The 25,784-nt window shown below is 45.0% G+C and overlaps 1 protein-coding gene across 1 annotated transcript in view; it reads left to right on the top strand.

Moving 5' to 3' along the window:
• cacna2d2b (calcium channel, voltage-dependent, alpha 2/delta subunit 2b) overlaps positions 1 to 25,784 on the top strand; it is a gene marked incomplete at both ends in the record, with an annotated part of 138,855 nt that overhangs the window by 26,971 nt on the left and 86,100 nt on the right. Inside the window, one exon of the mRNA XM_084316007.1 lies at positions 16,489 to 16,570. Coding sequence (XP_084172133.1) covers positions 16,489 to 16,570 — 82 coding nt within the window. The remainder of the gene's footprint in view (positions 1 to 16,488; positions 16,571 to 25,784) is intronic.

Raw genomic sequence — 25,784 nt, 5'->3', positions numbered from 1 at the left:
CAATATTTCAAATCATAAATGTAATTAAGTGAATGTTGTATACACCTTTTGCTGTATTAAATATTCGATTTGGTACATTTGTGTTGGTTCGTTTCATCAGGTGGGAAAGTGTTCATCATACTTATATCTTGTACTGGGTGGCCAGAAGTTAAAGTACATGAGGTAGTGGTATTAAATATCATATCTAACAATACAGTCAGGGAATTGTACCCCTCAGTTACAATTGGTCCTTCGAGCCGGAGGGTAACTAGTGTAATATTAATATAGTGTTATTAATATCGAAATGGCCTATGATGAACACTCCACGAAACGATCCTCCTAACCTAGAACGCCCGCGGCGCAGACGACAGACACCTCAGTACTTAGAGGCTTACACTGTCAGTCAACTACCTAGCCTTCGACAAACGGTAAACGTGGTAAAAGTAGAAAGTAAAATTATGTCTGACCTTAACGACCAGGTTTCCCCGACCACAGAGGCCCTAGTAGGTCCTAATGTAACTGACCAAGCCCACGGTGGGGACCAGGAGGGAATTGACATGCCTTTACCCCCCGCCACTACTAAAGAAGTAGTCCCCGACAAGCCCCGGGAGGAAGACAACCCTACAGAGAGAGAACTCTGCACGGAGGAAGAGGAGGAGAGCGCCGAGGAACTAGAGCTCCAGGACTCCCCAACGAGTACCCCCAGGAGCGGCTCACGCAGGAGCGGCTCACCTCCACTACCGCCTTCCCCCAACGAAGCGGAGAGGACACTACAACAGGCGTTCCTCGTCAGCCTGACAGCCTCCGCCGAGCGCGATCGGCTCCAAGCACAGATGCTTGGCAAGCGCGAACACCTCCAAGCGCAGCAACGGAGCGAAGAACAGCGCACACGTCTGGAGATGAGACGCTTCCAGATGGAAGAGAATATGGCAAGAGACCGGGCCGACGCCCAGCGCGCCGCTGCCGGTGCCCAAAGAGAAACAGAGCGCGCCGCCGCCCAGCGCGCCGCTGCCGGTGCCCAAAGAGAAACAGAGCGCGCCGACGCCCAGCGCGCCGCTGCCGATGCCCAAAGAGACGCAGAGCGCGACAGGATACAAGCCGAGCGCGACAAGCAACAAGTGCAACTAATAGAGCAGCTGATCAAAAGGACAACTCCCTCTCCCTCCGCCAGGGGCTCAAGGAACTCGTCGAGACAGCAGTCAAGAGCAGCGTCACCGCAACGAGCAAGCGACCCTGAACTTGACCAACAGACCGAGTCTAGACCCCCCGCAGACCCCCTTCCCATACCGGTCCAAGCGAGACCCAGCTACAAGGAAGGAGCGGCCTACACTGCGGAGAAGCTAAATAAACGATTACAGGATCTGGAAGATTTGATAGAAGAAGAAGAGGGAGAAGAGGAGAACCAAGCCCGACGACAGCACAGTACTCCACCGGACCAGGAGGTCCCATACAGTCCAGGCTATACCCCCGCGGCGCTGCGCTACAGACCCCCGACTCTATTTACGGGTGAGCACGACGCACGACCACCCCCGAGGAACAGTACCTGGACCAGCGGGCCATGGTACCCTGCCAGTACCAGCCCACAGCGAGGCGCAAGAGGGGACTCGCCCAGGAGGTCTCTCCCCCAACGCTCGCCGATGTATCAGCCATCCACGGCGTCATACAACGCCACGCCGTCATTCCCAGACTTCGCCTATGAGAGTCGAGCACAGTACACGGAGCTCCGGATGTGCTTAGAGACAATGATGGTGGATGTCGCTGATGAACGCCACAAGTATGCAATATTATTGAAGCACCTGAAAGTACCGCGAGCGCACAATATAGCGCTAGCCTATGCTACCTCCTCGACCCCATACACAGCGGCCCTTGCAGCGCTGGATCAAAGATACGGACGTATATGGGATTACGTAATCCAGGAGATAAGGCATATTGACCGCCTACCCCCAGCCACAGACAATCGCTCACTAGACGACCTGTCAATCAAAGTGCAGTCCCTGGTGGGGATGCTGGGAGCTCAACGGGAGAAGGGCATGCATGAGCTGTACGCCAACTCTAACGTTGAGAGGATTTTGGAGAAGCTGCCACCCGCAAAACAGGAGCGCTTTCGGCGGCAGAGGGACTACCGAGATCCCGACGGCCCCGAGCCATCCCTCCTTGATCTGGCCGACTTCCTGGCGAGATAGGTCAGCAGCTTACGACTGGACACCTTCGGGCGGAGCACGCCAAGCTCCAGAGAGGGACCCAGGAGAATAAGTGATGGAAGAAGATCGGTGACTGTCATGCACCAATCAGAGTCAGTACCGAGCAGTAAGAGTCACAGCACCCCCTCGAGAAAGGAGAAGTGGAAGATAGCGTGTCCCTACTGTGAGAAAGAACACTGGCTGTCACAATGTGACTCATTCACAAAGATGAATGCAGAAGAAGTGAGCCAATGGATAAAGTCCAACCGGCGCTGTTATCGATGTGCGCGGCCCCACATGGCAGCCGAATGCCGCCTAAAGAAAAGGTGCAGCCGGTGCGATGGAGCCCATCTAGATATACTACACGATAGTAACGGAAGACGGCCTATACCTGCACCACGGAGCGGCACCAAGGCAAGTGTCATGTACATTGACCCCGCCAGCAGCAACGGAGCTCAAGTGCTCTTAAAGGTAGTCCGTGTGACATTGAGCTACCAGGATAAAGTCATGGACACTTACGCCGTCCTTGATGACGGGTCAGAGAAGACCCTTCTGCTCGCCTCCGCTGCGACTCAGCTGGGACTGCGGGGGAGCAAGAACGAAATGACGATTCGGACAATAAGAAGAGATTTAAAGACGATAAAGGGCGAGAATGTCTCCTTCACTATCGCAGCCAACGGGCAGCCAGAGCGACGGTACAAGATCACAAATGCTTTCACCAGCCAAGAAATAGGACTATCGCAGTACACCTACCCTGTCACCAAGTTGATGGATAAATATGTGCACCTGCGTCAATTACCTATCCCGCTCATAGACGGCGCTACCCCGACCCTGTTGATAGGCTCCGACCATGCAGAACTCATAGTCCCGATTGACCGGGTCCATACAGGTCCCAGAGGCTGTCCTGCAGCAGTCGAGACCCGCCTAGGATGGACATTGCAAGGCCCCCTCGCTAAATCTCTCAACCGAACAGCAGCCACTAGCTGCTTCCACTCCAGAACGACAGAAGAAGACACCACTCTCCTGCAGCATGTCGAGAGGCTATGGACCCTAGAGACAATGCCCTTTAAGAACGAAAAGAAAGACATTCGCTCTAAAGAAGACATTTACGCCATCAACCTACTCGAGCAGGGGACAAAGAGAGTCACAGTCGGTGGAGTGATGAGATACGCGACTCCACTCCTGAGGCGAGAGGGAATGCCCCCCTTTCACGCAAAGAAAGACGCCACGGAGCGCTATCTACTGAACACAGAGCGGCGACTAGCCAAAGACCCCGCTCAACAGAGTGTGTACTGAGCTGAGATTGAGAAGCTAATCACAGCGGGACACGTAACAAAGATTGACATTAAAGAGGCCGATCAGACGACCGAATCATGGTACGTGCCGCATCACAAGGTCCATCACAATGGCAAGGATCGCATTGTGTTTAACTGCAGCTACCAGATCGGATCCCAAATCCTGAATAAAGAGCTCTTGCCCGGCCCCACACTCGGCCCCTCCCTACTAGGCGTGCTACTGCGCTTCCGCCAGGACAAGGTGGCTATAAGCGGGGATATCAAAGGGATGTTCTTGCAGGTGAGACTAGTAGAGGAGGACAAGCCTCTGCTACGGTTCCTATGGAGAGAGAAGATCGGAGATGAGAACCCATCCATCTACCAGTGGGAAGTACTCCCCTTCGGAACCACATGCAGCCCGTGCTGTGTGAACCACATAACCAAATCGGCCTTCTACCACCTCCGGAACATTGCCCGTCTCCGCCCCTCCCTATCACTCTCCGCTGCTGAAACACTGGTTCATGCATTCATATCATCACGACTAGATTACTGCAACAGCATCCTCTACGGCTCACCAAACACTATCCTCAATAAACTCCAATATGTCCAAAACTCTGCTGCCCGCATGCTCACCTCCACCCGTCGCTCTGATCACATCACCCCTGTCCTCCACGACCTCCACTGGCTTCCAATCAAATACAGGATACATTTTAAAATACTACTCATCACATTCAAAGCCCTCAACAACCTTGCCCCTCCCTACCTGTCCGACCTCCTCCACCGTCACACGCCCACCCGTCGCCTTAGGTCTGCAGATGCCAACCTCCTAACACCTCCCACGACCAGGCTCCGGACCTGGGGCGACAGGGCCTTCGCTGCTGCTGCCCCCTCCCTCTGGAATGCCCTCCCCAGCCATATCCGTGATGCAAACACCCTGACATCTTTTAAATCAGCCCTCAAAACTCACCTTTTCAATCTTGCTTTTGACCTCTAATTCTGTCGGTGTTATTTTATTTTATTTTTGTCATGTATTATTTTTGTTCTGTTTTTTGTTTTGCCATAGTTTGTCTCTCCTGCCCATGTAAAGCGTCTTTGAGCACCTGGAAAAGCGCTATATAAAATAGATGTATTATTACCTTTGCACTACAGAAACACGTCACAGAGGACCCAGCAGCAGATGAAGAGGTCCAACACAGTGTGAAGAACAGTTTCTACGTGGACAACTGTCTACAAAGCGTCTCGACTCAAGAAGAAGCCGAGGCTCTCCTAATCAAGTTACGCGCCTCCCTAATCAAAGGAGGCTTTGATCTCAGGCAGTGGGCCAGCAGTGACCCGCACGTATTACGCAGCCTCTCCTCCGCAGACAAGGCTGCCAGCAGCGAGACCTGGATGGCGACAATCCCAGGAGAAGCCCAAGAAATGACACTAGGATTAGTCTGGCGCTTCAAAACAGACTCGCTCCACTATAGACACAAACCCTTGGCTCCAGAGCAAGGAAGGTCGGCGGCGATACCGACCACCAGACGGAGTGTGTACAGAACACTCGCCAGACAATATGACCCGTTGGGATGTATTCTACCTTACACCACCAGGGCAAAGATGATTGTACGAGCACTATGGGACAAGGACCAGGGCTGGGACGACCCAATACCCGCACACCTTGCCTCAACATGGAGAGAGTGGGAGACGGAACTCCGCTCACTCCCAGGTGTCAATATACGCCGCAGCTACTTCCCATCCACAGTGAGGCCAGAGACATGCGAGATTGAGCTACACGTCTTCAGCGACGCCTCCGAAGTAGCCTACGGATCGGTTGCCTATTTGCGTGCCCAAGAGATGGGAGGAGAGATACACACTGCTTTCATACTGGCCCGCTCAAGAATAGCCCCACGTAAGCAACAATCTATCCCACGTCTAGAGCTCTGCGCAGCCCTCGCAGGAGCGCATCTAGCCACGTTAATCCAACGTGAACTCACCATTCCGGTGCATAGAACAATCTTGTGGTCAGATTCCACGACAGTACTCACATGGATTAAGTCTGATTCATGCAGATACAAAGTCTTTGTGGGAGTCAGAGTCACCGAGATTCAAGAATTAACAGAAGAAGCAAGCTGGAGGTATGTGGATACCAAACACAACCCAGCTGACGTCATCACCCGGGGAATGTCCCTGGATGACCTAACCCGTCGCAACATCTACAGTGACGGACCAGCATTCCTCCAGCTCCCGGAAGGAGATTGGCCTACGCCCACCCCGAGGGAAGCAAGTAACAAGGAGGCTGAGAACAAGAAGCCTATGTTCTGTGGACTGAGCACTGTCGCCTCCACAGACCCCAACATAGATGATTGCATTACCCTAGAGAGTGCGCAACAAAGAACATTCCTGCGGCACCACCCAGAGATTCAGTCCACCACTGACATGTCAGCAGCTGACTACGAAGAAGCAGAACTTCTTCTACTACAACGAGCCCAGAGAGACTCGTTCCCCGATGAGCTAGACTGTCTACAGGGAGGAAACCCCATCCCATCAGACAGCAGACTGATTCACCTGGCACCAGAGAGTGACGCACATAATCTCATCAGAGTGGGTGGTCGCCTGCGGAGAGCCCCCGATCTACCAGATGACATTAAGCACCCGATCGTCTTGAACAGCCGACACAAGGTCACAGAGCTGATCATAAAGAAATACGACGAGGATGTGCACCACGCAGGAGCAGAGAGAGTCTTCGCGGAGATCAGACGTCGTTATTGGATATTGCAAGGGAGAGAAGCAGTACGGCGCTTCCAGCGAACCTGTCTAGACTGCCGTAAGTGGCGCGCGCAGCCCAGCATACCACGGATGGCTGACCTACCCCCCTGTCGCCTCCGAATCGGCGACAAGCCATTCCACTCCACAGGCATGGACTGTTTTGGCCCGTTGTATATAAAGAGAGGAAGAGGCACCGAGAAGCGGTGGGGTATTGTATTCAAATGCATGACCACCAGAGCGATACATATCGAGCTCCTTCCGACCATGAGCACAGACTCATTCCTTATGGCCTTCCGGAGATTCATATCACGGAAAGGAAAACCGTCTACATTGTTGTCTGATCACGGGACCAACTTCAAAGGCGGAGAAAGAGAGCTGAGAGAGAGCTTCCAAGCTATGGGCCCAGAACTTAAGACCCACCTTGCTCCAGCCCAGATTGACTTCCAGTTTAATCCCCCGAACGCACCCCACTTCGGTGGAACCTGGGAACGAGAAGTACGTTCTATAAAGACAGCCCTGTATGCCGTACTCGGAGCCCAGACTGTGGCAGAGGAAGTCCTAATGACAGTCCTCACGGAGATCGAGGGAGTATTGAACTCAAAGCCCCTCGGTTACGTCTCCAGTGATGTAGCAGACGTCGACCCAGTCACCCCCAACACACTCCTAATGGTGCGGCTGGACCCCGCGCTACCCCAGACAATGTACAGGCCCGAAGAAGCGAACGGCCGAAGAATGTGGAGGTACAGCCAAGTACTAGCTGACAAGTTTTGGAGCAGCTTCCTACTTCACTACCTACCGTCTCTACAGACCCGCCAGAAGTGGGTAAAAGAGAGAGACAATTTGACAGAAGGAACAGTCGTCATGATTATTGACCAGTCACTACCCAGAGCTATGTGGCCGGCTGGCCGCGTAAGCAAAGTGATCACCGGTGCCGATGGCAAGGTCCGAGCAGCTGAAGTACTCGTCCAAGGGCGCACTTACACACGTCCCGTGGCGAGGCTCATAGAACTGCCCCGACTCCCAGATACTATCGATGATGACCATGACCCTATGACTTTGTGAGTTGACTGACCCTTACAGCGGACCTTGAGTGGAAGACAGTGCGGTTAATCTGTCTCTGCTTAGCTAATTAGGTGGGACTAATTAGGGTGCGGCTGTTGTGAAGGATCAGATTAAACCGAATATGTATATTTATTTATATATATATATTTAATTGTATTTGTATATCGTTTGATATCCCCTGTATATTCCTTGTACAATATGCATTGAATATCCCCGTTTCTACTAAACAGCCCATAATAGTTTCATTCTACCATTGGACGAGAACCTGGCGCCAGGTTGCCATACCCCTAGGTCCAAGTTCAATCGTGCCGCCTAACATGTCGAGGCAACCCCCGGTTCCGCGCAGTAATATGCCGGGCGAAATACGAATGGTACTATTTGTTCATAGCGCATATATATATGGCGCTCGTAAAGTAGAACTTTCCCTTTTAGTCCAGTTCTTTACCCTCCAACAGAGTGACAGACGCAAAAGCCTCCCCACGACGCACGTGCGGTGTAGTAAGGCCTACTTGGCCCAGAATAGGCATTGAGATATCGTGTAGATTAATAGTTGAATGGTCATAGTTTGGCACCATACCGTCGAGTTGGACGTATTCTATTAAGCTAATAATAGTCTATTTATGTATGGTGCATCGTTCGGTTAGAGTTCTACAGTTATCAGCACCCCCATCGTTCCTGACGTTATCTGGACGCTTAACCAGGCTGGTCAGACCCCTAGTGGTGATTGCATCCGAGGAGCTCCGGGTCAAGAGCGACTGGACCTGTATATTGGATTACTCTACCCAGACGACGGCGAGCCTTCCACGGCTCTTGGATTATGCTTTGTGTGCTTTGATTATTCCATGGATAAAGGCCAACACTGCCGAGTGTTGGAATTACCCCCCGGAGAGGACTCCAGGTGAGGCGGCGCTCTACACGTGAGGTCGCACCACGTCTCTCCGTTGTGGACCGGCAGATACCGTTCCACAGAGGGTCCAGCTGTATTCGTCTGCGGCCCGAGGTTCTGTGGGCACCGTGTCCAAGACTTTGGATTCTCCCAAGACACCGTCGGCCAGATGGGATACCGCCAGCGGCTTCTCTAACCCCCCCTCCTACTGTCTTACAACCAGCGGGACCCCCCCCCCCCCCCCTTAGTGTATCCAGCTATAATCATTTAAGTACCATCGCTATCGTTTCCTAAATATTCCAGGTTGTATACTTACTCCCTGCGCAACCAGAGATTGGACATTCAATGTTGATTTACCTACGAATACTCATTTGCCATAAAAGTGCATATTCAATATTTCAAATCATAAATGTAATTAAGTGAATGTTGTATACACCTTTTGCTGTATTAAATATTCGATTTGGTACATTTGTGTTGGTTCGTTTCATCAGGTGGGAAAGTGTTCATCATACTTATATCTTGTACTGGGTGGCCAGAAGTTAAAGTACATGAGGTAGTGGTATTAAATATCATATCTAACAATACAGTCAGGGAATTGTACCCCTCAGTTACAGTACTTCTTGGGGTCTGTAGGGTAAGAACTTATTTCCTCCCCCCTGAGATGTATGGGCCTTTTAAGTCAGTGATAAAAGTGTCTTTCAAGGATAAGTGAGCTCCTGCACTGATAGTTCAATATTCAATATTCGATTGAATACCAAAACCCCCCAAAAAACATAAAAAGGGGCCCCCCCGCCCGAAAAGGGCCCTTAAAAATCGTGCTCGGTTAAAACACACAGGTAGGGCCTATAGTGCCCTTTTCAGCCTTGGAGCACCTGCCCCTCTAAAGTCCTGTGCACGTCCCTGTCCAGGGGGAGGTCTTTATACGAGGACATAAGTAAATGGCGATAAAAGTCAGAAACGAAGCCTCTCGATGTCTCTTTGTAGGGATGTCCCGATCACGTTTTTTTGCTCCCGATCCGATCCCGATCATGTGATTTTGAGTATCTACCGATACCGATCTTTCCCGATCCGATCAAAAAAAAAAAAAAAAAATTTTAAACTTTTTTTATTTTATTCAACAAACATGACCATGTTCACGTCTTAAACTCATACTGAGGCCTTAGTTTTGGTTTTAAATTGCATATCATCATTCATTTATTTATTGTCACACAGAGCAGAAGAATTTTGCCAAAACAAACCAATAGTATCCAGCTTCATCCATGCCTCGCTTGAATGAAGTTAACTTTTCACCTGGATAACGTCAACATTCAGGGTGAATGTAATGTGAGAAATTGGGATTAAAAAAATAAAATAATTCTTTTTAATTTGGGTCTGAGAGTTTGGCTGGTCTGCCGTTTTGCAGCTGGATACTATTGGTTTGTTTTGGCAAAATTCTTCTGCTCTGTGTGACAATAAATAAATGAATGATGATATGCAATTTAAAACTCAAAACTAAGGCCTCAGTATGAGTTTAAGACGTGAACATGGTCATGTTTGTTGAATAAAAAATGGACAATCTTTATTTATTTTTTGCAGATCCCGATCTTCGGAAAATCACGTGATCTGCCCCGATCCCGATCACATAATCGAATCGGGACATCCCTATCTCTTTGTCATAAAATAATTTGTGAAAACGGTGTCGCATTAGAGGAGCGTCCCATGGAACTCCATGAGCCTTCAGAGCTGCTCTTATTTGTAAATAAAAGAAAAAGGAGGATCCGGGGAGATCATATCCGTTGGATAGATCCTGGAAAGAGTGGAGACCAGAGTTATCGAAGATATCCCCCAACGTGTGGATGCCTTTCTTTTCCCATCTAGGGTACCTAATAGGTTGTTGTCCAATAAGGAGTAAATTGTTATTAAATAAAAGGGAATGTGTGTGCCATTGATGGCGGTTAGTAGACACTTTCTGGGTGTCATGCCCAGTCTGGATCACATGTGTGATAAGAGGGCCAAATCGTAATTTGCATTGCTTAATTGATATGTTGGTATACACAATATCCTGAAGTCTATATGGGGACACCATCTTCTCCTCCAATGGTCGCCAAGACACGGCTGCTTGAGCGTCAAACCAAGTGATCAGAGGTCTCAGAGAGAAAGCTTGAAAATAATATTTATAGTCTGGAAATGCTAAGCCCCCATCGAGTTTACTCCTTTGGGCAGTGGATCTCTTCAAGCGCGGGTGTTTATTGTTCCAAACGAATTTATGAGGCAGAGTGCAATTTCTGCCAGTAACCAACAGGAGTAGGTAACGGGAGCATGGAGCTGATAAAGTAAATTCTGTGTAAAATATTCATTTTAATTATTGACGCACAGGCTTGTAATGAATTCTTAAATTTTGACCACCTGTTGAAGTCATTCGTAATCCTGTCACCCAAGCTGGAGTAATTATACCTTACCGTCTGGCTAATAGTGGGGAATATTTCAATCCCGAGACATTTAAAGTGCTCCACCATAAGTATGTTTGCAGGTAGGATGGTAGCCTTCACAGGCTCTTAAGTGCAAGAAAAGCAGATTTTGGCCAGTTGATCTTAAAGCCGGACAGGCTGCCAAACTCATCTATCACGCTGAGAAGATGAGGTAGAGAGACGGAGGGATTCTGCATAAACAGGAGTACATCATCTGCGTATAAGCTGATATGGTGATGTGTGCCCTGAATCGAAACAGGAGATATAATTTGGGACTGTCTTATGTATTGAGCTAGAGGTTCGAGGGATATGGCGAAGAGCGCGAGACAGAAGAGTGGTGAGCAGAACTTCCCCGTTAAGATCATGGCCGAAGGCCCTGTGTAGAGAACTTTGATCATATGAATGAAACCTTCACCCAACCCCATCCTTCTAAGAACTGCCCACAAGTAAGACCACTCCAATCTGTCAAATGCCTTCATTGCGTCTAAGGACATGACCGCTGTAGGGACTGCAACATCCTTGCTGGCATCAATCACGTGCAGTAACCGTCTGATGTTGTCAGTAACCAGACGGCCTCTTATGAAGCCGGTCTGATCAGGGTGAACTAGAGATGTCATATGCTTTTGAAGTCAGGTGGCTAGAACCTTGGCATATAGCTTTAGATCGGCTCCGAGGAGACTTAGGGGCCTGTAGCTGCCACACTCGGTGGGGTCCTTATCCTTCTTGAGTAAAACAGATATAAGCGCCATATTGACATCTCTGGAAAAATTGCCCTCTTTGATTGAGTGTAAAATCATTGAGAGTAATAAGGGACCGAGTACATCCCAGAATGCAAGATAGAGTTCCGGTGGAATGCCGTCCCATCCGGGAGCCTTGCCCCGTTGCATATCCGCAATCGCCTCTCTAAGCTCAACCAGCGTGATAGGTGCAGCTAACAGCTTAGCACTATCTTCCGAGATCTGTGGTAGGTTGATTTGATTAAGAAAATCCTCCAGCTTGGTATGATCAAAGACCACCTCTGACTTGTACAGGTTGGAATAAAAAGAGCGAAATGTATCATTCATCTTTTTGGGGTTGGTGGTTACCTCCCCCTGTTGGTTTTTGATGGAAGGGATATCCGCAAATTGCTCACTGGCACGTATCTTCATAGCTAGTAGGTGACTAGGCCTGGAGCCGTGAAAGTAGTAGTGCTGTCTTGTTCTGTGCATCTGAAATTCAGATTGTTGTCTTAAAATGGAGTGAAAACTTCAAGTGGTCACGGAGCTCGGAAAAGTCACGCAGCCATCTGACCCGAGCGTAAACCGGAAGCCTCATGAAGCTTGCTTTGTGTGGCACCTAGGGACCAGCGTTTTCAAATGTATAATTTGTAAAAAAAAGTATAGTTGATATGAATAACACATGGTAAACACAGGAAGTGATGTGTTACTTATGAATGTTTTGTCCGATTTGCGAATAATATGTTTATCCTACTATAGCAAGGAGTCCTGTGAAGTTATTCTATGTAGGTACTATTTTCACAAAACTAAAAATGTGAAGTACTCCTCAACGGCTTGTCCAACCATGATGAAAACTGATATGTGCTGGTGTGTGTTATCCTACTGATGTTATCATATAAATGTATTGCGACTATTCTGATATATCGCAGTTGTGATACGATTCACAATTTTTGTGGGAATGGTATTTTTTGCATCATTATTTTCATCTTCATTGATTTTTTTTAAAGGATTACAATTATGATCATGTGATATTTGTGGGGTCTAAGATAACATAAGATATTCCTTTATTGATCCCTTTCGGGAAATTCGGGCATCATAGCAGCATGCAGGAGGGGAGGTACATAATGTACAGGTATGGGCAGGGTAATAGTAGAACACATAAATATAGGCAATAAAACTATAGTAAAGATAAAAATAACATGCATAAACAATATAATTAACTCTGAATATAACAATATGAGCAGTAAACAGTGTAATCTAAGGTGCAGTTTATCAATTATATTATACGTTACGTTATAAATATGGTATGTAGTACTGGTAGTGGTATGTAGTACAAATACATACCAGTACATACCATCTGTGGAATGTAATTTGTAGGCCTCTCTTCAGCACACAATATTTAATCTAGAATAGTATTTTGATTCACATGTTGCCTCTATTAAATATTGCAGCCTCCTGTGATTTGGATATTGCACTAGTAGAGGCCATATTGTGATTTTGATTACAGTTTGATTATTGCTCAGCCCTAGTATGTGTCACAGCAGCTCTTCCCATGCATATCAATCAGGCCCACCACTATCATTCAGGCCCACCACAATATCAGACAGGCCCATCACAATATCAGACAGGCCCGCCGCCCACCACAATATCAGACAGGCCCACCACAATATCAGTCAGGCCCATCACAATATCAGTCAGGCCCATCACAATATCAGGCAGGCCCACCACAATATCAAACAGGCCCACCACAATATTACACAGGCCCGCCGCCCACCACAATATCAGACAGGCCCATCACAATATCAGACAGGCCCATCACAATATCAGTCAGGCCCATCACAATATCAGACAGGCCCATCACAATATCAGACAGGCCCACCACAATATCAGACAGGCCCATCACAATATCAGACAGGCCCATCACAATATCAGACAGGCCCATCACAATATCAGACAGGCCCATCACAATATCAGTCAGGCCCATCACAATATCAGTCAGGCCCATCACAATATCAGACAGGCCCATCACAATATCAGTCAGGCCCATCACAATATCAAACAGGACCATCACAATATTACACAGGCCCGCCGCCCACCACAATATCAGACAGGCCCATCACAATATCAGTCAGGCCCATCACAATATCAGGCAGGCCCACCACAATATCAAACAGGCCCACCACAATATCAGACAGGCCCAGGGCCACCACAATATCAAACAGGCCCACCACAATATCAAACAGGCCCACCACAAATACATCTCCCAAACTGATAGAATAACACATTCATTATGTCTCACTCTGCAGTTATTACATTAATACATGTCCCAGTTTGCCACCACCACAAATAGTCTAATAATCTGTATGTATTACATGTCCCATTTGTTTTGCGCTCCATCAAGACGTCACCATCACTTTCGTACCAACCGTGCCCTTATTGGATTATTTATGGTTATAATTATGATTTTAACAAAACTGATGAGTTATATTTATTAAAGAAAGTTGATTTAAATTTAAAAAAATACTAGTTTAATCAGATTAATCACTTTATTCAAATTGAGGATTTAGTTTGAGGATAGTAAAAAAAAAATTTTTTATTATTATTATTATTATTATGTAGTAGTAGTAGTAGTAGTAGTAGTAGTAGTAGTAGTAGTAGTAGTAGTAGTAGTAGTAGTAGTAGTAGTAGTAGTAGTTTATTCAGTCATCATCTCACACAATACAATATGCACAATCATTTAACAATATTTGATTTTACAGTGACTGAAAAGGTACAGACTGAAGCATAATGCTTATACATGCCTGTCCTATATTCTTAACAAAATTAAGACTCAAACAGTATTCTAAAAGAAAATAACAAAAGCAGGATACCCGGACCAGCACTCTCAGGTTCAATAGTTTTAATGGCAGCCTGAATTGGAAACAGACATGTTTCGGAACTATGTCCTTCTTCAGTGATATGGCTAGCAAAGGTAATACAATCAAGATGGTAGTTATATACACCTGGCAGGTAATTACATGACAGGAAATGACATCACGACGCAGGTGTGTCTGTGCATTGTGACCAAAGGGATGACCTATCAAAGTAGAGTCCATTCATAAATCCACAAATTATACATATATATATAAATATATCAAAAACAAAACAAAACAAAATTACCAGAAACTTGATATATAACATATAACATGCCCTTAGTTTCTAGGGCTAATTGAGCCCCTTTACACATTTAATTAAATAGTTCCAAATTATACATTGAGCATCCTTGAGAAACATACCTCTTGTTTAGAAACAACAAACAACAACATAATTAAACCAGAAATAATAATGTAGGTATAAGGAGGTTAAAGGAAACAGGTTAAAACATTCTCCTCATTCATTCCTCTAGGTTCGATGCAGTTGAACAGGTGGATATAATAACATTCACGTTGCAACAGCAACCTGTGTCTGTCTCCACCTCTCGCAGGCCTGATTACTAACTCTAGTCCCATATATTTGAGATTGTTGACGGTATGTTTACACTTGGAGAAATGTCGAGCTACCAACGACTTGACATCTGAATTTCTCACTGCACATTTGTGTTCACTGATTCTTGATTTAAAGGCTCTAGTTGTTTTACCCACATAAGAAAAATTACACAGATTTAGCAAATACACCAGATTAGAAGCTGGTGTATTTCAATAGAAGCTTCGAATGTTAAAAAATGACATTCGGTACAGCCCTAGTATTACATGTGCCAGTTTGCCACCACCACAGATAATCTAATAATCTGTGTATATTGCATGTCCCTCCCACGCGTTACTCCTCGCCACTGAGAGTTCGAGCTGTTGCGGTGAAAAGATGCGACAGGCTGCCTCCTCGTGTACCGGAGGGGACACGTGATGCAAGGCTTCTATCCTCACTACAGCTGACCAGTGGGAGGCATAGTCTAGCAACGTTCAAGACAGGGGAGGGAAGAATTGGAAATACGAAATTGGGATGGAAGAAAAATAGAAAATAAGGAGAAAAAGTTAAAAAAATAAAATAATAATATTCGTTGACAGCCCTAATCTATTACATGTCCCAGTTTGCCACCACCACAAATAATCTAATAATCTGTATGTATTACATGTCCGAGTTTGCGACCACCACAAATAGTCTAATAATCTGTATGTATTACATGTCCCAGTTTGCCACCACCACAAATAATCGAATAATCTGTATGTATTACATGTCCCATTTTGCCACCACCACAAATAATCTAAGAATTTTTATATTACATGTCCCAGTTTTCCTCCACCACAAATAATCTAAATACAAGTATTACATGTTCCATTTTGCCACCACCACAAATAATCTAATAATATGTGTATATTACATGTCCCAGATTGCCACCACCACAAATAATCTAATAATACGTGTAATACATGTTTTATTTTGCCGCCACCACCACAAATAATCTAATAATCTGTGTATATTACATGTCCTATTTTGCTACCACCACAAATCATTTATTATCTGTATGTATTACATGTCCCAGTTTGCCACCACCACAAATAATCTAAACAGTACTATGGAATAGCCTACAGTACCAATGGAATTGAAGTCCATAAGCCCCTTCTCCACTTTTAAATCGTCTATAAAGAGGTGGATCATGAGTAGCAGAAACTGGGAGTGGATAACAAAGGGATTATATTATGTGTCTTTCCTTTTGTTCTTTTGTTGTTTGTAAAATGGATTACTACTTTATTTATGTATGTATTAATATTATTGAATAGTTTATCAATTGATTGTAAGTTGTCTGCCATATGTCCCCCTCCCCCTCCCCCTCCCTGGTGTTTCGGGCTCACCCATGCATATCCGCAGACTCTGATCATGGTATTCTATACCACACATACACTACAAACACCCACGTCCACACATTAGCCAATCTGATCTCAGATCAGCGCTCCTACTCTCAGATGCTCAATAAATAGTCACCTGGTAATCTGAAGGTTCCCGGGTTAGATCCCGGCGTTTTAGAAGTGTCCTTGAGCAAGACCCTTAACCCCTGAGCGCTCCCGGCAAGGCGCAGGTCGGCACCGTCGACATGTGCATGTGGTGAATGTGAAGCACAAGTCGTAAAGCACTTTGGATAAAAGGACTACATGCATGAAGCAGCCCATTTACCATTCTCAATTCCTTCTTTTCTGAGAAGTGTTCTGTGACATGTACCCACAGGATAATGCACTGGGCCCGGCGTATCGAGCAGGAGATTGACAGAGTCTTTCAGCACATCAGCGGAGCTCAGCAGCTGAAAGGGGTGAGTCTCTCTCTCTCTCTCTCTCTCTCTCTCTCTCTCTCTCTCTGTCTCTGTCTCTGTCTCTCTCTCTCTCTTTCTCTCTCTCTCTATCTCTCTCTCTCTCTCTGTCTCTGTCTCTGTCTCTGTCTCTGTCTCTCTCTGTCTCTGTCTCTCTCACTCTGTAGTTTTCCTATTCATTATTAAGCGGCGGCGTATAGTCACACTAAGACGGGCATTAAGGCGTAAAAGGTCAGAGTGCAAAGTGGTTCACTCCTCTGCTGCTCGGAATCAATAAAGAGCTCAAGCTGTGCCTTTTCCTTTTTATTGTCCTATTCTTTGGAACGCTTGCTCTGAATTGTATCTTGGAATTGTAGAACTCCACCGGGAGTTCCGTGTTAACGAGCGGTGGCCATTTTTGCTGTATCATCATTGGAATTAAGATCTTGTGTGAGTAGGGCTGTCTTTGACTAAAGGAATCCTTAGTCGACTAATCGATCATGCGGAAGGGCCTTGTGCTTATGAGAGGTTTGCTCATAGTTTTTCAGGAAATTATTCATTCAGCATGTGGGGGGGGGGGGGGGGGGGGACACTAATCAATTTACACAGACCATGATTTTCATGACAGTGCTATTGCCATTTATATTTATATAACAAAACATGGTGCACAAACAATACCGTTGTGAGTCACTGTTCTCTATGTATTCCTGCTAACGTGGAATATATCATGATCTAGTGTAGATCTTTCTACCAGCCCAGGGAATTTACAGCTACCATTGTGCCTGCAGCCTATATACCTCCTAGGATAAAGAGAAAGGGATAGGGGGGATATAGAGAGATAAAAGAGAAAGAGAGAGAGGGTGGGAGAGAGATAGAGGGATGAATAAGTTAAATCATCAGACATTAAGCACCCCCCACAGCCCAAATGGGATGATCCATTTGGGCTATCAGCAAATTTTGGCCAATCAAAGTCGACTATACAAATTCCTAGTCGGGGACAATAGCTAATAGCTCCTGATACTAATGCCAAGCTAGCAATGAAGGAACTGCATGCTGCCATTAGCAAACAACAGAACTCACTTGTTGCAGGAGATTTTAATCTATGCTTCCCAAATTCCACCAAAATGTCTCTTGGTGACCTGAGGAGACAAAACACTATGTATTTTATTACATTTATTACATTTACTTTTATTATTTACTCTAACATGATGGATGTATACACCGAGCTGTCCCCCTCCCCCACCTGGGACAATCAGACCACCTTTCTTTAGCCCTTTTTCACACAGAACTCGCAGCATTATACTACAATATGGATTCTCTTTCCCCCCCAATCTGCCGGCTTTGGGTTGTCCACACTGAACCTAGAAAGATGGTATAGGTGTGTGTGTTCTGACAGAATGCCCTGATGCCGTGTTCCAGAGTTGGATAGATGGAGACACAGTGTGGATAGAATAGACATATCTTACTAGTTACGCTGCTGGCCAGTATACTACAACTCTGTATACAGACATCTGATCATCACTAGTACTCATTAGTACAAATCTATATATGTTCTACCCAGTTTAATCACCTGTACAGTGTATATTACTATTGCACTTTACTGTTACATTGGCAGTTGGATGCCAAACTTATTTTCGTTGTACTGTACTTGTGCTGTATAATGACAATATATTTTAATCTAATCTAATTGAGATTATACACCTGAAAGGGTTAACCATGATATAGTGGAACTCACTGCAGAGCTAAAACACCACCAATAAGGCAGTGTTGTGATATACAGTAGTGGAACTCACTGCAGAGCTAAAACACCACCAATAAGGCAGTGTTGTGATATACAGTAGTGGAACTCACTGCAGAGCTAAAACACCACCAATAAGACAGTGTTGTGATATACAGTAGTGGAACTCACTGCAGAGATAAAACACCACCAATAAGGCAGTGTTGTGATATACAGTAGTGGAACTCACTGCAGAGCTAAAACACCACCAATAAGGCAGTGTTGTGATATACAGTAGTGGAACTCACTGCAGAGCTCAAATACCACCAATAAGGCAGTGTTGTGATATACAGTAGTGGAACTCACTGCAGAGCTAACACACCACCAATAAGGCAGTGTTGTGATATACAGTAGTGGTACTCACTGCAGAGCTAAAACACCACCAATAAGGCAGTGTTGTGATATACAGTAGTGGAACTCACTGCAGAGCTAAAACACCACCAATAAGGCAGTGTTGTGATATACAGTAGTGGAACTCACTGCAGAGCTAACATACCACCAATAAGGCAGTGTTGTGATATACAGTAGTGGAACTCACTGCAGAGCTAAAACACCACCAATAAGACAGTGTTGTGATATACAGTAGTGGAACTCACTGCAGAGCTAAAACACCACCAATAAGACAGTGTTGTGATATACAGTAGTGGAACTCACTGCAGAGCTAAAACACCACCAATAAGGCAGTGTTGTGATATACAGTAGTGGAACTCACTGCAGAGCTAAAACACCACCAATAAGACAGTGTTGTGATATACAGTAGTGGAACTCACTGCAGAGCTAAAACACCACCAATAAGGCAGTGTTGTGATATACAGTAGTGGAACTCACTGCAGAGCTAAAACACCACCAATAAGACAGTGTTGTGATATACAGTAGTGGAACTCACTGCAGAGCTAAAACACCACCAATAAGACAGTGTCGTCTTGTCGTCCTGGGAAGTGATAAACTACTGCTAATGACCTTTCTACTCGTCAGTTTAGATGGTGTTTGCTCTGGCTTTTGGAAGAAATCAGCCCACTTCCTCCGGCTCTCTGTTTACTCACTTGCTGCTTGCTGCTACTGTGACACCAACAAGATGTCTGCAGCAGACGCCTTTCACTCCCATACTCTCCCCGATGTTCAAGAGCGCACATACAGTGCCTTGCCACGCTGCTAACAGGTGGGGACTGGCCAAATAACTGAGACTTGAGATTAGATAAAGGGGGGAGGGGCTGGTGGGACAATGTGCGGGGGCGCATCCTCAGTAGAGAGCTGTGGCCACAGGCACAGGTCCTCTCTGTGCGGTGGCAGAACAGATGGTCTGGCAGCCTGCGGTAAAGAGGCCTGGATGTGAGACTGGCTTTCTTTTTCATTCAGTCACCAGTAATCCCCCCACCCCCCATCTCCCAAACAGGCTGGATCTGGTGGAGTGAAAGTCCCACGCATCCTGAAATACCTTTAAACAACATACCGAATTCATACTGGTATCACAATATGAAGGAACATCATGTCAACGTCGTAAAGACCGCAATATGAAGGCACATCATGTCAACATCGTAAAGACAGGAATATGAAAGAAGTTCATGTCAACGTCGTAAAGACCGCAATATGAAGGAACATCATGTCAACATCATAAAGACAGCAATATGAAGGAACATCATGTCAACATCGTAAGGACAGGAATATGAAGGAACATCATGTCAACATCATAAAGACAGCAATATGAAGGAACATCATGTCAACATCGTAAAGACAGCAATATGAAGGAACATCATGTTAACATTATAAAGACAGCAATATGAAGGAACATCATGTCAACATCGTAAAGACAGGAATATGAAAGAAGTTCAAGGAGATTGTTTAAATTGCTGGTAAATGCAACGCTAAAGCTATTGCAGGAGATGTAGCATAGGCTTCAGTATTTCCCCTAGGATTCTTTTCAGGGGGGGTGGTAGGCCCCCCCCGAAACGACTAGTATTGTTGTGGGGCACGCGTGTCACGGATACGTGGTGTCAACAGTGTCGTCATAGACACACGCAGTAAGGCGGTTGTTAGTATTGGTGCATTTCTCTACACTGAGCTGAAATTAAACGATTGCACATAAATTAGGTAAATAAATATTAACAATATTTATTTACAACACATAAATTAACTTATTTACAATTATACATACAGTAGTGACAACACGCATATGAACTATTTACAATACAGGGAGGCACATACAACATTCATAACTATTTACAACCAGTGTCAGAGTGAGCGCACTCAAGTTGTTCGGAAATTCTGAGGGCTCAGAGTGCACACTGGAGCAGATTTTCAGAGTGAATTTATTAACTCACCTTAACCCATTCTTCGCCAGCATTGTACCCATCCTAAACCACCCTCTGCCAGCTCTATTTGTCTATGGAGATGTTCATCTACTTTGCAGGGCTATAACTTTTTAAATTGTATTGCTAAATTGACATTACTATGGCCCATTCAACATCAAGTATCTATCGTTTAGGATGTAGCAACGTTCTACGTTTCCATTCACACATTCATACTAAAATACGGTCTAAAGTATAAATATGTTTTTATCGTTTTCTGCAGCATTCTGCAGAACGTGAGTTATAGCCATAAATGCATATATTGATGATCAAATACAGTTTGATAGCGATCAAATACAGTTTGATAGCGATCGACGCCAGATTAAAAATGTCAACTGTACATGATCCTAGACATTATGACTTATCATCTGATGTTGACCGGAGGGGGGGGGGGGGGGGTCGTTTATAATTCCGTGGCCCACGTTAAGTAATTTATGTAGTATGGGTGATATATAGATCAGAGCAGTTTGTATGGATAATAATAATCAAACACGCTGAAACTCACCGCAGCTTCCTCGTAGCGTTGGGCAATGAGAGTGGAGCAAAAAGATCGTTATTATGGGATGTCGATCTAGGCGACCCAGTTCCAGGTTGTATAATACTAATATACGACCAATCATGTTGTTTATCGAGTTATGGCAACGGATCAATGTCCAGTGTGTCAAGATGGAGTCCCGCAAGCGATAGCGAGTGGCTGGACCGAATATGGATGAGCACCACTTCCGGTCGCTCACTTCCGGTTTTGGCAACTCGCCGATCGGCCACCAGGTGGCGGTCTTGAACCGTTGGAGAGTTGAGCGGAGATCTACAGGACCAGCCAAGTCTCCGTGGGTGAAATATGATTGCCATGACAGAAATTTGAAATATTGATCTCGATGACGGCGTAATCCGTCATTGGCAGATTAAGCATGGCGAGGAATGACGGCTTAATCCGTCATTGGCGAAAAAAGGGTTAACTAGGCCCCTATGAAATCCGTTTTTATCTTTTCCTGTTTTCGGATATGAATTTTCCTGTTTTCGGATTTCTCGGTTTTTAATTTTCCTGTTTTCGGATTTCTCTGATTTTATATTTTTTCCTTTGGATTTAACAAAAAAAAACAATAAAAAATTATGTTTTTAACTAACTTTAATAACAGTACATCTGCAAACAGACTTAATGATTTTAGAATATCATTAAGTCAACTATCCTGTTTATTTTGATAGTGTAACATTTGGCTATAAGGAGAGAGAGAGAGAGAGACTGAGACTTGTTACGCGCGACTCTAGTCAGTCTCGGAATTGTCTCGGAGTTGTCTCGGAATGGATTTGGTTTTTTGCCTTTTTTCTGTGTCTCCGTAGGCGTAGACCGTGCCGCGCCACAGTTTTAAAGTCATAGTGAAGATTGATTTATATGAAAACCGATTTATGTATAATTTAGCTAGCTCGCTAATGTTACTGTGATTAAAGCAAGCTTTAATAAAAAAAAAATTGTATTTTTTATTATTATACATTTTTTTTTATATCATTTTTTAGGGCAATGGTAGGGGAAACACTGGGCTTTACGCCTGGCATTGATGTGATCTGTATCTGGATATCATGTCTGGATGAGGAAAAACATGCTAATGCACGGTGTAAATACACAGCGCCCACAGTGACAGGAATGTGATCAGATCTACCAGATCACCTCCGGAGTGATTGAGGGATCTCCGTACGTACAGCGTGTTCACTTTGGTGAGAGCATCCATACGTGCATGCATGTTAGCCTAGCTTAGCACAATGAATGGAAGCGGACATGACCGGTTAGCCTTCGGGAGAGGTGTTAGTTGGACAATGCCTAGGCTAACCGGTCATGTCCGCTTCCATTCATTGTGCTAAGCTAGGCTAACATGCAGCCAGATAGCTTTCTACTGAACGCACAGAGAGGAAACGGGTATCTATCTTCCTGTCTCTCTCTGGAGAAGACGGTAAACTAATTTCCCAAAATGTTGCTGCAGTCTGCAGTGTAAGGTTAATATAATAAAAAAAAATCCAAAAATCATGCAAAACTGAAAATCTCCTCCACAAAAAACCAACTCAACATACAACTCTCAGACTGCCAAAACAAATCCAGATTTATAAATAGAACTTTCTCAAATAAAACCCTCCTCAAGTCAGTGTACAAGGGGCAGTGAAAAACTAAATTAAATTCATCCTCCGCCACCCCCAGATTACAGAGAACACACAACCGCTCCTCCTCAGGTGTACCTTGGAATCTACCCACTTCCACAGCCAATGGCAGGGTGCCAGACCTTAACCTGGGCACACATAGCCCTTTCACACCGGCAGGGCTCCATGCCGGTGCCGGTTCCCGAACCGAATCTTGAACCGGCTGGCACGTTCAGACTGTAAATAATTGGTTGAATAGTCAGTTCTCAGCTGGAACCGAAATGTTTTAGTTTTTTCCTTGCGAACCGTGACATCATCAGTGGGCGTGTCATAATCTAGGCTGTGAAGACACTGCAGAAGAGGTTTGGCATTGCACTCAACTCAATCAATCCATTCAAAAGGTAGTGCGATTTGCGACTGATCTCAAAATGAGATTAGATTAAAATGTATTGTTATTATACAGCACAAGTACAATACACCATCCAACCAGAGTGGATAAATAAATGCTCCAGAAATAAATAAATAAATGCGTGGAGAAAGGCTTAGTGAGGCAGCCTCACTGCGCGAGCGCGCGCGCGCGCACACACACACACACACACACACACACACACACACACACACACACACACACACACACGTGTACTGTATACGTGCAAAATGAATCCTTCCAGTAAAGTAGGCTTCTATTATTATTATTATTATTATTATTATTATTATTATTATTATTATTATTATTATTATTATTATTATTATTATTATTATTATTATTATTATTATTATTATTATTATTATTATTATTATTATTATTATTATTATTATTTTATAATTTTTTTATTATCTTTTTCCCCCTCCTTTTTTCTTTATTTTGGGAAATAATCTAATTGCGATTTTTCGGACAGATATTGCGATTGCGATTAAACTTGCGATTATATATATATTTTTAAGCCGCCCCACAGAGGTTTATTGTAAAATGCGGCTTGCATCTGGCCTACGCGTTGGATCTTTTCGGGACACCGAGCCTTCTTCTACCTGGGAATCGATACCGGTACCCAACGGTACCTTTTTTTCTGTACTTTACTCTCCCTCTCTGAAGTCTAAACTTCACAACATACAATCTAAAACCCCTTACCTCCCTCTCCAAAACCGATCTTGTATCTCAATGGGACTTCCTGGTTAAAAAATTATAAAAAAAAAAAAAAAAAAAAGATTAGCGTTTTTTTTTTTTTTTTGCTATTTGATAATTGCATCATTACAAATCGCGATTTCGATTTAAAATCGATTAATCGTGCAGCCCTTTATTCTCCGCTACGCCAGCTGACCGCCCGGCTTCTATTATTCTAATGACTTGTTTTATTAGGTATTATTGTAACTGAGGGGTACAATTCCCTGACTGTATTGATAAGTATGGTATCATTAAACCACTACCGCTTTATGTACTTTAACTACTGGCCATACAGTACACGATATCTAAATATGATGAACACTTTCCCACAATGAAATCGGGTCCACACAAAGGTAATAATCAAATATTTAATATATAGCAAAAGGTACATATAATAGTTACTATTACATTTATGATTTGAATGCACTTGTAAGGCAAATGAGTACTCGTAGGCAAATCAACACTGAATGTCCAATCTCTGGTTACGCAGGAAGCAAGTATACAACCTGGCTCTTAGGGAATTATAACGATGGCACACTTAATGATTATAGCTGGATATACTGTAGGGGTCCTCCCGGTTGTAAGCCGGTAGGGGGGGTAGGAGAGCCGTTGGCGGTATCCCGTCTGGTCAACGATGTCTAGGGAGACTTCAGGTACAGAAGACAGTGCAGTAGAATCTTGATCCACAGATGAATACACCTTGGCTCTCTTGTAGGCTGTAGCTGTAGCTGTAGCTCCACAGTGAAGAAGAAGCGAGGCGACCTCAGTCTGGTCTGAGCGCCGTCTCACCTTGACTCCTCTCGGGGTAAATCCAACACTCACCGGTGTTGGCGATTATCCGCTCCACAAATCAAAGTACCAAAGCAAATATATATTCCATGCCGCATAGGGCTCAGCAGTCGTCGGGTAGGTAATCCAATGTACAGGTCCACTCGGTCCTCGCCTAGAACTCCTCGGATGAAAGCACCACGTGTGGTCTGCCCAACCTGGTTAAGACTCTAGATAACACGAGGAAGCGATGGGGATGCTGCTCACTTTAGAACTCTAACCGCACGATGCACCATACACAATAGACTATTATTACTTAATAGAAATACGGTGCCAAACTCTGACAATTCAGCTATTAATTCGCACGAGGTATCAATGCTATTCTAAGGCCAAACAGGCCATACTTCACCGCACGCGGTATCGTGGGGTGAGGCTTCACGTTCTGTTACTTAGTTGGGTAGAAGGGTAAAGGACTAAGGGTCGTCTACATTTACTTGCGCCATATTTATATGCACGGTGAACAAATAGTGCCACTCTCTTTTCGGTAGCCGTATTCCTGCGCAGAGCCGGGGCTAGTAAGGACATGTCTCGTCGGTACCATTGAACTTGGCTCCAAGGGGCTTGTCTCCTGGCGCCAGGTTCTTGTCCAATAAGAGAATGAACTATTATGGGCTATAGTAGACTAAAGGGATATTCCGTGTATATGTACAAGGAATATACAAGGGATATCAAACGATATACAAATACTATTCAATATATATCCATAAATAAATATATATATTCGGTTTAATCTGATCCTTCACAACAGCCGCCCCCTAATTAGTCCCACCTAATTAGCTAAGCAGAGACAGATTAACCGCACTGTCCACTACTCAATGTCCGCTGTAAGGGTCAGTCAGCTCACAAAGTCATAGGGTCATGGTCGTCATCGATAGTGTCGGGGAGCCTTGGCAGTTCTATTAGCCTCGCCACGGGTCGGTGTAAGTCCGTCCTTGGACGAGCACTTCAGCTGCTCGGACCTTTCCATCGGCACCGGTGATCACTTTGTTTACGCGGCCAGCC

This window comes from Notolepis coatsorum, assembly GCF_963971535.1.
Source record: "Notolepis coatsorum genome assembly, chromosome: 6".
In the NCBI taxonomy this organism is placed as follows: Eukaryota; Metazoa; Chordata; class Actinopteri; order Aulopiformes; family Paralepididae; genus Notolepis; species Notolepis coatsorum.
The sequence above is the reverse complement of the archived record's forward strand: the minus strand, read 5'-3'. Positions and strand labels throughout refer to the sequence as shown.